The 13,916-nt window shown below is 46.9% G+C and overlaps 1 protein-coding gene across 11 annotated transcripts in view; it reads right to left on the minus strand.

The window, feature by feature from the left end:
- Pde10a (phosphodiesterase 10A) overlaps nucleotides 1-13,916 on the minus strand; it is a 452,326-nt gene that overhangs the window by 232,289 nt on the left and 206,121 nt on the right. For 4 of the 11 annotated variants that reach the window (XR_005491608.2, XM_039089160.2, XM_063272582.1 and 1 more), the window contains one exon: nucleotides 1,517-1,651. The exons of 1 other annotated variant lie outside the window; for it this stretch is intronic. Coding sequence is in view for 6 of the 10 variants with exons in the window: in XM_039089160.2 (XP_038945088.1) it covers nucleotides 1,517-1,651 (135 nt within the window). In the remaining 4 variants the exon portion in view is untranslated. Of the gene's footprint in view, nucleotides 1-1,516; nucleotides 1,652-13,916 lie in introns of those variants that run through there. 6 more of the 11 variants (XM_039089171.2, XM_063272590.1, XM_039089147.2 and 3 more) reach the window with 3 other exon arrangements.

Consider the following 13,916-nt stretch of genomic DNA (forward strand, 5'->3'; position numbering starts at 1 on the left):
TTCACGCTCCCTCTGTTTATTCCACAGCAAACCTGTTGCATTATGCCATGCTTTGGATTCAAATCTGCATGTTTCCCCATCTCCCGTGTCCTCTGTGGGCTGCAGGGTATTGCTCCTCTCCACACCCATGGCTCTGTGGTCTCCAGTCCGTGCTTGCTTACCTAGTAAGGCTTGGCTACCTTACCTCCTTGGAAGTGGCTAAGACACAATGGCCTCTAGCCTTGACACTGGCTTTCATCTGTGGCCAGGATATTCTCCCATGCGTCTGCCTGGGTTTGTGCTCAGGCTCCACCCAGCCAGAGACCTGGGGCCATCCCTGCCTGGAGCTCTTCTGCACTGGACACCGACTTCTTATGAATTTTCTTTGGGGCACTGCTCAGTCTCTGAATACAGCACCTGTGCTCTCCCTTGGTGTCCCATGCCCCAGGTGAAAAGCAGAGCTGGGGTAAGTATATCTTGCCCCCTGTTACGAACAATACATATGAACAAGGTGCTAAAATGGTATTTACAAGGGAAGGAGCCAATGGACCAGTGGAGCACACTCAGCTAAACAGAGACCTTTGTGACCACGTGCGTGCGAAAGACCTGCTTTTCATAGTCACATCAAAGAGAGCTAAGAAGGTGTAGCCATTTCCTAACTGCACACATACTTTTGAAGTTAGTGGCTGTGTGTTTGTTAGTATTTCCTCTGAATTGAAGCATTCCCTCCTGGCAAAGGAAGGGTAGACATTTAAAAGACTCACATGATACACTTCCTCGAAGCAGTAAGCAATAAACTGGGGAGAGATGGCCCTCAGGCTGAGTTGCCTGACAGTGGTACAGCGAGGGCAAGGGATGCCATTTGTTTTTTTTGTTTTTTTGGTTTTTTTTTTTTTTGAGCCTGTGCTGGGGTGGGCTTTTCATGGACGTAACTGTCCTTGATCATCCATGCTTCTGTTAAGTAACATCAATAACTCATTGGATGGCGGAGCTAGACATGAGTGGGATCACGTCATCTTTCTTAAATCATCTGTATGGAATAAGTTCACATCCTTTATACAGGAAAGTCAAACAGGCCCCTTGATCTCTACCTTAGAACAGAAAGGGATATCCATTCCGCACCTTGGAAACTTTTTTTTAAGGTTCCAAAAGTCTGGCTTTATGAAAAGATTGCATTGATTGCCAAAACCTGGTTTAGCAACAAACCCATCAGATGTAGACAGTGTACATTATCCTCACACTACTCCTGCTGGCTGGTGATCAAGGATGGCCTCAAGGACGGCCTCTGCTATCGGGCTGAATTATTAATTTGATGGTTACATGTATCAAGGAGCCTGCTCTAACTTCAGAAATCTCGGCAAGACCCCACCCCTCTATTTGGTCCCTTGCTAACATCATATGGTATCAATGTCCTTCCAAGCTATGGGATATCATCCTGGACACTTTGCTCATGAGGTTCCAGCTCATAATGATAGAAGCACACGGAAGGGCTGGCAGTGTGGTCCTGGGGATGGCGTTGTCATGGGTCCTTTCATACCTGTTGCGTTGCAGGAGCCCACGGCACCTTCTGGGGAGTCATTGCTCATCTGCCCCCGAGAGTCTGTGCGGTTTCGAAGTGCCAGCAGAGCGGGGCCTTTGCTCCCACCTTTAAATGTGATCGGGAGGCAGCCTGCTGGAAAAGATTAAGGTCATGGCATTAATGCCAAGTATGGCTAAACACAGCATCCTGTCTGAGTAAGATCTCTCTGGGAGTCTCCTATCTTACAGGGTGTGTATAGTTTGGTTAGGACTCTTGTCACCTTCTTCTTGGGGCCTCTTTGACATCATATCTAAAGAATGTAAGGACACACAGTAACCCAACCCCTAAAACTATTGGCTCAAATCTTTGAAGACCAGGAAGACCCTTCAGGACAAATATCTAGCTTGGGCCCTCCAGGTGGCCTCTGCAAGTCAGTTACCGAAGGGGCTTTGCAAGAGGTACTTCACTGGGCACGTTTTCCCAGGGAGCTACTGTTCAGTTGATGTGTCCAGAGCTTCCTCTGGGATGCAGCCTGCAGGGGAGAAAGCTATCTCTCATTCAGATTGGTAATGAGATGAAGACTCTGGAGAGGGTATGAGAAGGTTGGAGCTTAAGTCATGCTGATCTATGAAGGACAGCCCAGCCATGTGCCATGCCCTCATCAGACCAGCGGGTCTCAATTACATGATGTTGATTCAGTGATGGCTGTCACATGTCTGTAACTAACCGTGAGCTCTTTCAGCACTACAGTAGACAGGGGAGCGTTGGCTTCAGTTCAGTCAAGAAGTTATAGGTCTTTAGTAGCCTAGACTTCCCAACCAACAATGAACTGTAGACATGTTTAACATTTGAAAGAAACATCAACAATGTATGCTCTGCAGAGAAGCCCCCAGGGTTTGCCATGGTAGCCCATTCCCATTGAAGGGTCCTGTTAATCGAGGAACCATGGTGCATCAGGCCAGCAGAGCTGTCTGTGCATTTGGGAAAGGGTACAGGCGGAGGGAAATGGCAAAGGGGTGTGTGCTGAAATGGCCAATGGCAGAGGAGACAGCTGGAGAAAATTCAACAGCTTGAAGAAAGGTGGATCTCATCCCCCACTAGGTAGGAGGACTGCTCTGGGTGGGGTGCTATGACTAAATGATGTTCATAGGCCTCTGCGCCTCTTATTTAGTATGGAATAAAAAGAGAAAACCGAAGAGTCACATGGAAACTAGTTGGATACAATGTACCCACCCCTGTCTAGAGTGGGAACTGGCCTGGCCAGGGAAAAGCACTGATGAATTCTATCTGGAATTGAAATAGACTCCATAGTATCACAGGTTATCTTAAGAGCTTTGAAATACCATTGGCATATTGACTACCCACCATAGGGACAATGTTTGGATAAACTTGAACATACAGTGTACCCATGACAGTCCTTCCCATGGTGTTTAGAGTAGAGTTAGTGGTAAATACAACATTGGAATACAGTAGCTTCTACTCTAATCCAGCCCTGATGACTTAATATCACCAGACCAATCACAATACACACATGCCTCCACCTTGAAACTCATCTTTGGGTCAGACAGGCCTGGTTTCCTGTTGCTTGCTGCCTAAAATCTGCAGAACGAGGTGCCATGAATTTCCTATGCCTTCCCTCTCTAGGGAGGAGCACAAAGCACGTGTTTGACACTCTTGCACCTCCAGCCCTGCGTGTCTGCTCTGTGAACTCCTTTCAACATCCAGAATACCTTATTAATGACTGTCTATAGAGGGCCAAAGTCAGTGTTTTGCTCTAAAATATGAGATGTGAGTAGAGACTAAAAATCAGCCAATTAAATTTGGATAAAAGTGAACCAAAGTTGGTAACTGCTTGAGTTGTGTGGCACAATTCAAAGTGTTCAGAGGAGCCAGGAGGTAATATTGAGGACCTAACACTGCTGCCTGGGTATTGGGCAAGGGGGTGAGGGGGTCTCCTCCAGATGGAACCTGAATAATAGCATATAGTGTGTCTTGAGACTATGAAGGTCTGTCATCAGAGAGGAGGAAACAGGAACTCAAATACAGGAGGAATATCCATCAATCCAACCATTAATGGTACAGGACCTGCTTTCCTGTGATCAATCCACTCAGTTCATGAGGCTGAAGGTAGCAGGGGATATTCTGCATGTATATCACAGTTTCTTATGTCTCAGTCCCATACCGGGGACACCAAAGGATGTGTGAGCACTCACGGTGAGGCTCTGGAGCTATATATAGTATTTAGTGTCTGCACCCATTCCCCTGCCCACAGCCTGGTGACTGGAATTAAGAGAGGTAGACTTTTCTTCTTGCTTTACATGAGCAGATATTATTTAAGCCAGAGCTCTGAGATAGTCGGCAGGATATGGCTGGCACTGGGCTGGTGAAGTGGGCCTGGCAAAGATGACACCATGGGCACCCTGTTGAACTGGAACTATAGGTGCACAGCCCAGAAGGGACAAGTGGAACAAGGCACCCTTTAGTAGCCGAGTAGATGGCACTGGTGACACTCCTGAGTGCCTTATGTGTCAAAAGAGCCACACCCTCACTACTACTCAGTAGCTGTCAAGGCTTAAGGATTGATGGCTATAGATGGAGCTGTAACACATAGCCAGCGGTGTCCACTTCTCCCCCTTGGGGCAGCCAGGCCTATTGCACACCTGGCTGGACTGGAAGAGAGAAACTTAGCTGGGTGTGGGTGGGTGCATGATCTTGGTCAGCAGTGGGTGGTGTAGGAAACACACACATACACACACACACACACACATACACACACACACACACACATACACAGGGCAGTTGAGGTGAGTGCACATCATTAGTTAGAGCAGGGTACTAGGAATGCCTCCTTTTCATAAGGAGGAATTCCAGGTGCTGCTGGACATGACCTTGTAAAGCGAGAGGACGTTTAACCTGGCTACCAGCTCCGTGATCTCCTCTGGTGGGGCAAAGGTGTGGAGCATACCCTGCCAATCTTAGTATGAGATTTCCGGGGTTTGGATATGTCTAGACCCCACTCTTGTTTCAGGCCTGCTTCCCAGGGTTCCATAGGTCCCTGGTCCTAAAATGTGTCACTATGTTTTTGTACAGATAAAAACCAGGAGTTTAAAATAGCAAAATAAAAAGGCTCCACCATTCAGCATACACTCCCCACCTGCTCAGAATCCAGCCAAGGCGGAGGGAAGACACTGAATCACCACCATCTACATTTGAGCCAATGCTGGGCTTTGACATTTTTTTTCCTTACAATGACCATTCAGGAGGTTCCAAGACTACAAGGTCTGAGAGATCACCATGCTCCTCCAGGGGAAGGGGAAAGTGTGAAGAAGTGAGTCTAAGCTAATGAAGGGAGGGATAAAGGAAGGTCTGCACACATGGACACACATGGACACACACAGAGAAGCACACACACTTATCTACATGCACTCACACACGTGTCACACACACATAAAACCTATGCATCCTCTGAGTCCCTCTCTGTGTGTAAGGGATCACTCATTCTGTAACAGCACGGACATTCTTCCTGGACAACGTTAGAGTGTCCCTAACCTTCTGGCAGAGATTCCCCTAGGTAGAACTACACAAGAGAGCGCTTCGAGTCACTCCCTGCCTTAATTCTGTCTGCCAGATAATCATGTCTCCCTTTCTTCCCTCCACCATGATGGGAGTTCAAGTCCAAAGTATAGACTTTTCCCCCTGGAAGCCTCTTTGGGTCCCACATCCTGATAATAATCAAGAACAGAGGTGTTCCAAACAAAAGACCTCCAACAGGCCCAGGGCCCTGGAGTGAGCTCTCACAAGGACTTGTGAAGCCCAGTGTGGTGTCTGGGCTCCAGTCAAGTCTGCCGAAAATGAAACCAGCAAAGGCCATGTGAGTCCTTCCTAACACTCCCCGAATGAGCTGAGCTCGTTGGGAGATGAGCTAATCTGAAAACAGAGTTCAGCCCACAGAAGCATAGAATGAAAGACTTGTCCTTTGTGTTTTGCCAAAGGAGGAGATGGGGGTAGGTGCTTCAAGAGGAAAGGGAAAGGAGGTACCAACCATCATTGTGTGAGATATCTGAAGGGAATGAAATAGCTCGGAACCAAAATATTTTTTAACCACTGTTCTTGATTTTTTTCAAATCACTTAAAAATCATAAACATACCTGAGCAGGGGGAAAAATCTACTTTCAACAGTTATAAAGAGCTTGACTCTGTGGCATTAATATAGCCTTATCATTTAGCTGTCACCACTACCCACCTCCAGGTACCTTGCTTTTCTCCTCCCAAACAGAAACTCTGTTCCCACTACTCAGGTACTCCCCACTCCTCTTCCCCTGGGCTCCTGATACCGCTGATCTTTCTGCCCCTAGAATGTGCTTTATAGGATTGGATTCTCTTGCTATTTGTCTTCTGAATGATTGAGTTACTCTCCCTCATGGCTCTTAAGATGCCAAGTGTCACTGTCAGTTGACACTTTCCTTTTTAAGGAACAATAATATCCCATTTTCTATATAGACCATGATTTGGTGATTCAACCGCTGGGAGACATTGTGGTTGTTACTTATAACTTTAGCTGCTGTGGAAGATTTATTTATCTTTGGGTTATGTGTATGAGTATTTTATCTGCATGTATGTATGCATCATATATGTATAGTGGCTGTGGAGACCAGAAGAGGATGATGGGTCCCCTGTAATTCAAATTATAGATGGCTGTGAGCTACTATATGGGTGCTAGGAACTAACCCTGGGTCTTGTAAGAGTAGCAAGTGCTCTTTTTTTTTTTTTTTTTTTTTTTTGGAGCTGGGGACCGAACCCAGGGCCTTGCGCTTCCTAGGCAAGCGCTCTACCACTGAGCTAAATCCCCAACCCCAAGAGTAGCAAGTGCTCTTAACCTCTGAGTCATCTCTCCAGGCTGTCACAAAACACAATAAAGTGGAGATGATCAAAATGACAGGTATGTGTGTGTGCGTTAGCACACTTACTGCCTTCACCAAACAAAATGAAACACCACACCATGTACTATACTTTTTTTAAGGCAAAATAACCAAAAGGCCCATTGTAGTTCATGAATCTTTTATCTAATTTGCGAAATATATATTTTGCAAGAGTTTATAAATCTTTTATGTATTTTGTACCCAGAAACTTCATTTGAGCTGTTTTGTTTGTATTTGGCATAATAAAATTACCACCTCAGTAAAAATGTCACTGGGTATCCTAGGCTTCAGGGAGAAGTATGTGTCTCTGGTCTCTTCTAACCCAGATACACAGCTACTTGCTTCAGTTGGCCACAGGGACCTGGGGTATGGAGGAGGAGAAGAAAGAGAAGGAAAGGGAGGATAGAGAGAGGAAGAGGGGAAGGAGGAGAGGGAAGAGAAAGGAAGAGGAAGAGGGGGAGGAGGAGGATGAAAAGGAGGAGGAAGGGGGAGAGGTGAGAAAGGCTGAAGAACACTGACCTAGAGTAAGATGCAAACCCTAAAGTTTGCTCTTGATAAACAGCAAATTTCTTCTCTATTTACTGAAGCACTCCCACTTCAAAGCAGTGATGTCTGCACCTCTCAGAGTCTCACAAGCTCATGCCCAGGAAAGGGCTTGGCTAGGTCTGGCTCACGCAGGGGAAGTAGTAACGCTGGAGTTCCCACTGTGTCTGTCGCCTCCCTGAGCTCATGCTGGGCTGTGTGAATTCTGAAACTGAAAATAGAGCCTGGTTGCTTTCACTCTTACATTCTGTGCTCTGGGAACAACAGAGAGATGACTAGCGCCTGCCTTCCCCGGTGGAGGCAGGCAGCACAGAATGTGAAATACTGCTGATATGCATTCTGCCTCCAATGTGCTGTGACCAACTAGGTGACCTGACTATTTTAGGCCAATTTTGAAGACATAAGCGCAAGCAGGGAATAAAATAAAGGTTCAATTAGTTCTTTATCTCCCCTTGGGTGTAAGTCTGTGAATTTTATTCAAATAATAAAATCTGCTTTCATGAGATGCTGAAAGGAAATGGAGAAAGTCCCTCACAGAGCAGAACATGGCAGAAGCCACCAAAGCTACCTTAGAATGGTCAGCAAACCTGGAGGAGTTAAAGGGTGGGATGTATCATCCATCATAGTTGGGATACTAGGGATCCGTGTTATAGACCACTACATATAAATTATTACTGTGCTCCCAGATGGGGTCTGCCACTGGTCCATTCTAGCCCCTTCCCCAAACACCTACACATATAATTGGAGAGTCGCTTGAACTCAGAGAGTTGTGGGTGGAACTGTAAAACAATAGAAATTACTTAGCCTAACATCAGAAGAGGAAAACTTTGGGCCATGCTAAGAGAAAGAAGATAGCCCTGTGTGAGAAACTCCTGAATGGAAACAGATCATATGAGGTCTCCAGAGACAAGGCAAAAATCACGTGACTGCCACTGTTGTCAGCGAACAGACCAAGCGGTAGTCTCAGGAAAGGACCGGCTAGAAGACAGCCTTGCAATTCTGTTTTAGTAGAAGTAAGGCAGAATAGAGTGTTGCGTGCAGATGAACGACTTTATACACAGGCTGTGGATTAGTGTATGGAAAACCCATTGACAGAGAAAAGGCAGACCACAAGGTTGACTATAACAGGCAAAGAACAGCACAAGAAAACCCACAGTGCTGGGATAGTGAAATCCTCGCCTTGGTAGACATTTTTCACTGAGCTTCTTTCTAACCTTTCTCCCAGGTCTGTCCCACTTCCTCTTTTGGAAGTGTATTTTAAAATTAATAAATTAATATAATGTGAAGAAGTTTGCTGGCATGTATCATGGTGTGTGTGTGTGTGTGTGTGTGTGTGTGTGTGTCTGTGTGTGTCTGTGTGTGCATGTATGAGAGAGAGAGAAGAAGAAGGAGAAGAAGAAGGAGAAGAAGAAGAAGAAGAAGAGGAAGAAGAAGAAGAGGAGGAAGAAGAAGAAGAAGAAGAGGAAGAGGAAGAGGAAGAGGAAGAGGAGGAGGAGGAGGAGGAAGAGGAGGAGGAAGAGGAGGAGGAAGAGGAAGAGGAGGAGGAGGAAGAAGAAGAGGAGGAGGAGGAGGAAGAGGAGGAAGAGGAGAAGGAGGAGGAGAAGGAGGAGGAGAAGGAAGAGGAGGAGAAGGAAGAGGAGGAGGAGGGGGGGAGGGAGGGAGACAGATAGAGAAACAGAGACAGACAGAGACAGACAGACAGAAAGAGACAGAAATCAAAGGAAACATTTCAGAAGTGATTCTTTCCTTCCCCCTTGTCTTTGAGGCAGGCTTTCTATTGTTTCTATCACTGTGTAGGGTAATCTAGGTTAGTCTCCTGAAGCCTTCAGGCACAGAAGTGTAGCAATTACAGATGCTCACCACCACAGCTGGCTTCTGATGTTGGTCACCACCACAGAACTCAGACTGAGCGAGCCCTCTCCCCAGGCATGGTCTGTTTTTCTAAACTCTCTCTGCTCATGCCTCTACCCACATATCTGTGTACAGATCTTTTGTTCCGATAGACAAGAACCAAGAAACCACAGAGGATGTTCCCCATACTTTGACCCCTGCCCACATCACAAAGATTCTCTTTTGATGCCCCTACAGGCTCCACCTGGTCACGCGGGCTTCTGAATGTGCAAACATGACGTAGGTTCCCATCCCAGCGCCTGCCAAGGTGTATATACGAGAGTAGTAAGAGGAAGTTCGTTTACGCTTCTTCGTCAACTGGAAAAAGGTAGCAACAGAGGAAGTGTATGTGCACGGCCAGTAATTAGGAAGAAGAAAAGGACGCCACACATGGAATACCGGGAAGCCTAGAGACAGTCAAGGTCAGCTTCCAGCAGCAGCTTTCCCACAGAGGCAGAAGCTGGTCCCTCTGCAGCATCAGGCAAGATGAGGGCAGGAGGGAGAAGCCATTCCCCCGCACTGCACACTCTTGGGCTTCAGGAGACTCAAGGATGCATAGGTGAGGAGGCAGATCCTCACAGTTCACACTGCCTCCTGGCTCTCCATCTGCCTGAAGCTTCATTTCTTATAAACATAGCAGGAAACTCGCCATTTCTAGCCATCCCTTCTCTGTCGCGCTGCCACTGTCTTTAACCTCCTTCATATGCTGCTGATTAATACACGGTCTCTACCTCAGGACGGCATGTTTGTAATTTGTCATCTCTAGCCTCATGGTATGCGAAAGCACCAGTCGGGGCGGGGAATGGGATCTCGTGCTCTGGCTCCAAGGTCTTGATAGCACATCACTATAGAGTCCAGTCGCCCAGTCCTTCCGAGACTTAGCAGACAGTGCTCAGAGAGTATGGTCTGCAAGATTAAGAGCTCAGCATCAACAGGTGTGTAAGGAAGGCAGGGTGCTACTGTGTGAAGAGAAGCTTTCTAGACTGTGCTGAGGGCTGCATGGGATGAGCTACAGGGGTTTAGAGGAGCAAGCCTAACAGTTCCACCACAGCAGGCCTGCCCTGCAAGTCTCCACTCTGAAGGAAACAGTAGGATGAGTAGAGGGTTCCAGGAGTTCTCTACTCTCTACAGCCAGAGAATAAGTAAACCAAGAAACATTTTACCCAAACCAAACAACACTAATCTGGGGGGAAATTACATAGAAAAAAACATTTTTTAAAAGAATGTTTTTCTGGGGAAAAAGAGAATCAGTCTAAAAGAGTCCAATAGTGCTATACTTTGGATCTGAATGTTCACCGAAGAGTTCTCTGTGTTAAATCAACCAGTGTTGCTGCTGAGATGGAGCCTGAGGGAGCTCGCTAGGTCCTCAGGGAGTGTGCTCTGGAGGGGATATTAAGGCCTCAGAACCTCTTTCTCCCCCCTCTTTGGTTTGCTGGCTATACCTGAGAGGTTTGCTCAAGCAGGAGCTTCCAACGGGACATTTCCACAAGCCCAAAACAATAAGGTCAACTGACCATGGATGGAAAGAGTCAAAAAGTCCTTTACTTTTTCTAAGTGGATTACCTACCACATTCCTGATACTAACAGAAGACTGAATAGCATACATGCAGCTCTTTGGGGATTTATATCAATAACAGCAGAGTGGCGCCTACACAGAGGGGGAAGAAGTCATCGTTCATTTGACAGCATTTCAAGACACATCAGCAAATGGGAAACCTTTCCTGCCAACCACAGGATTCAGCACTTGGCCTCTGTATTTTCAGCAGTTGACCCAGCTGCATTTTCTGCAGGGGCAGGAGGATAACCTGTGCTCCAAGTTTGCACAGGATTAAAGATCCACAGCCATGCAGATTGGCCCTCCCTGCATTGAAGGGATCAGGATGACACAGGACATAGCTGTGACCTTCACAACTTCAAGCATTGACCCGACAAGGGCAGTACAGGGAGGAGGAGATGACACACATGTGTACTGAAGAGCTGGGATCTGGTAGGTTGTGTGCTCTCTGGTGATGCTGGATAAGCTTGCATTAACCCCGCCGGACTTCAGAATGCTTATTAGGTACAGCACAGAGGGAGGGGCTGGCTAGTCTCAGTAGGAGGACCCTGGAGGTGAGCATTCTTAGGCTATAACCACCATCACCCTTTGCACTTGGACTAACGGCAGGCTTTGCCATCCCTTAGAGGCTGGCCAGCAGTCAGATTGATCCCTGATGTGGTCGTGCTCATACACATTCACTGAGGGCTTCCTTGGCTCACCAGAGGACAATAACAGTGCCTCCCTCTTGCTGAAGGAGATGTGTACCACTATTTCATGGGAGGGTTGATTGTCAAGGGCAATAAGCCCTGGCTTCCCTTGGGGAGAAGGCTTCTCTGTATTGGGTACCATATTGGAAAAGCCCTCACAGGCTCCAAACACAACAGGGTGGCTGAGCATGAGAAGCTAAGCATGTCAACCAGACCACCCATGCCATGGAGTTATGCACAGGGCTTCCTCTCTAGGCCTAGGCAAAAGGAATATGGCAGACATGGTTTGCACACCCACCAACAACTCATTGGGTGCAACCACTTTGCTCTGCCTTGTCATGGCATATCCTCAGCTATGCTGACCACACAGCAGCCACCATGATGGCCAGATGGGAGCTGTCTGTGGACAGAAGCTTTGTAGAGGAGGCTCTTAAGGAACCTGGGTTTCCTCCTTAGAACCACATGAGTAGGGGCGGGAGCCACACCTTTCTTCCCCGCCTCTCACTTGGGCGAATTTGAAGGGGAGACACCTCAAAAGACTTAAAGTATATTATGCACAAGAATTCCCTTCAGACCAGTGTGACCTTCTGGAAGACCAGAAAGTTAGAAAAGAGACACAGCCAAGTACTGGTTCTCCATACTGCCTATCTCTGAGAAATTACTCTGGGTGCAAGAAGGGGCCACTAAAAGAAGGCTGACCCCAAATGGCACAAAGCCCCAGAGAAGACTCAGTGAGGGGGCAGCTCAGTTTCTACGGCGGACACCACTGTGACCCAGCAAGATCAGAGGGGCTGTTGGAAGAGCAGAGGCTGCTTCAAGCATGGATCAGATGCTATCTTGTCCAAACACCTGGTTCATTGCAAGGAAGCCCCTAGTATGTTTGTCTGTCTATGAAATGTGACGTGAATAACCCATGTTTCCAAGGAAAAGCCAACATTTCTATTTAGTTCTGCTGATTTTTGTCCAAAATAACTAAAAGAGATCAACCCTCGAAGTTGCTTCATAAGCTTGTTGGGTTGAGGTGAAGAGAGTTTAACTTTCTTTCTTTTCCTTCCTTTCTTCTTTCCTTCCTTCCTTCCTTCCTTCCCTCCTTCCTTCCTTCTTTCCTTCCTTCCTTCCTTCCTTCCTTCCTTCCTTTCTTCCTTTCTTTCTGCTACAAAGACCACTGGACCTTGATAATTTCGGCAGAAGACTGAAGCAAGAGGTCCAAAGTCTAAGTAAGGGCCCCCTCTCCAACACTCACGCCTACACCCTGTCCACACAATCTGTGAAGTGACAGGACAGGAGTGGAAGTCGGATCCCTTTCTTAAGAAATTCTCCTTCCTGAAGTAAAAGGTGTCCCCCTGCAGGGCATCTGAAAACCCAGCAGGAACAGGGCTCCCGTCTCCTCCTTAGCAGCTTCTGGTTCCTGCAGGAGCAAGGAAGCACCGTAGGCTCCTAGGCTCCCCCTGCGCCAACCTTCCCAGCAGCTTTGGAGTAGAACAAGCCCCAGGCATGCGCGCACTCCAACTCTCGTCCAATTCTCTTTCCATAGGTGCGCTGCCCGGGCTGCTCACAGGAGGAGATCACTGGGATGAATCAATCACATCTTGAGAAAGGGGATGGTCACAGGAAGACTCTCAGACTCCAACCTGTCTGTTCCGGAGGCAAAAAGCACCCCTTGAGGAGACACTGGTGCCGTGGCTGTGGGTCTGTCCAGAGTGGGATGTTGGATGGCAGCACTTCAGTCAAATATACATGAAGTCCTGTTGAAGTTGGCGAGAAAGGTGAACTATGGGATATCCCTGGTACAGGAAACGAGCAGGCATCCTTAGCGTCAGGGAAGACCTTCCCTGGTAACACTTAAGGCACAGGGCAGGTCTACGGTAGAGGCTGCCTTCTGAGTGCTCCAATTTTCAGACCCTGCTTTAGTCACCAGTTTGTATGAAAAGAGGTTACACTGTCATCTGAGTTAAAATAATTAATGAATAAATTGGAGAAAATAATCATTAAATATTCCTGGTGAAACTGAGGTTTATTCATTTTTCTTTTCAGTAAAATCGAACACGAGCCTTTTTCAGATGAAAAGTTTCTGAAATATAGCAGAGATTTTTTTTGACCAGTTTTACCCTTTTTCTGCACATATGGAGAATCAAAAATATTTATGCTAATTACTTGAAGTAACCTACCTACAGAGAGAGGAGAGAGAGAGAAGAGAGAGAGAGAGAGAGAGAGAGAGAGAGAGAGAGAGAGAGAGAGAGAGAGAGACTCAGTTTTAGAAACTATCCCCTCAAGAGCAAGATACTAATGATAAACAGAGTCTTCCCTCTCCTGCCACAGGGAGGCAGTAGCCCAAATCTCACGCCTTTGATCACTGCTTGGTGACCAGGGGTCCTACAGACACGGATCCCAAGTTTGTTCAGCATTGTGTCGGTAGAAATTGTGGTCATAAAACTTTTTTTATCTGTTTTAAAGCTTATTTAACTTTATGTGTACCGATGCTTTGCCTTCCTGTATGTATGTGCCCTGTGTCCATGCCTGGTGTTCACAGAGGCCAGCTCTACTCTGGAACCAGAATTACAGATAGTTGTGAGCCACTGTGTAAGTGTTGAGGACTGAACCCAGATCCTTCATAAGAGCAACAAGTGCTCTTAACCACTGAGCCATCTCTCTAGCTCATCATGAAAAATGTTATACTTGAATATCTTTAAGCGCGTGCTCTCCCTGGGGAAGCCCACAACTGTAAACAATATACTTTGGAGATACTCACTGGCGAATAAGCACAGCAACTGTAGGCTGTGAGGAGGAAGAGACAACGATCCTCGTTGTTTTAAAGGGCAAGA

The sequence above is a fragment of the Rattus norvegicus genome, chromosome 1 (assembly GCF_036323735.1).
Source record: "Rattus norvegicus strain BN/NHsdMcwi chromosome 1, GRCr8, whole genome shotgun sequence".
Classification (NCBI taxonomy): Eukaryota; Metazoa; Chordata; class Mammalia; order Rodentia; family Muridae; genus Rattus; species Rattus norvegicus.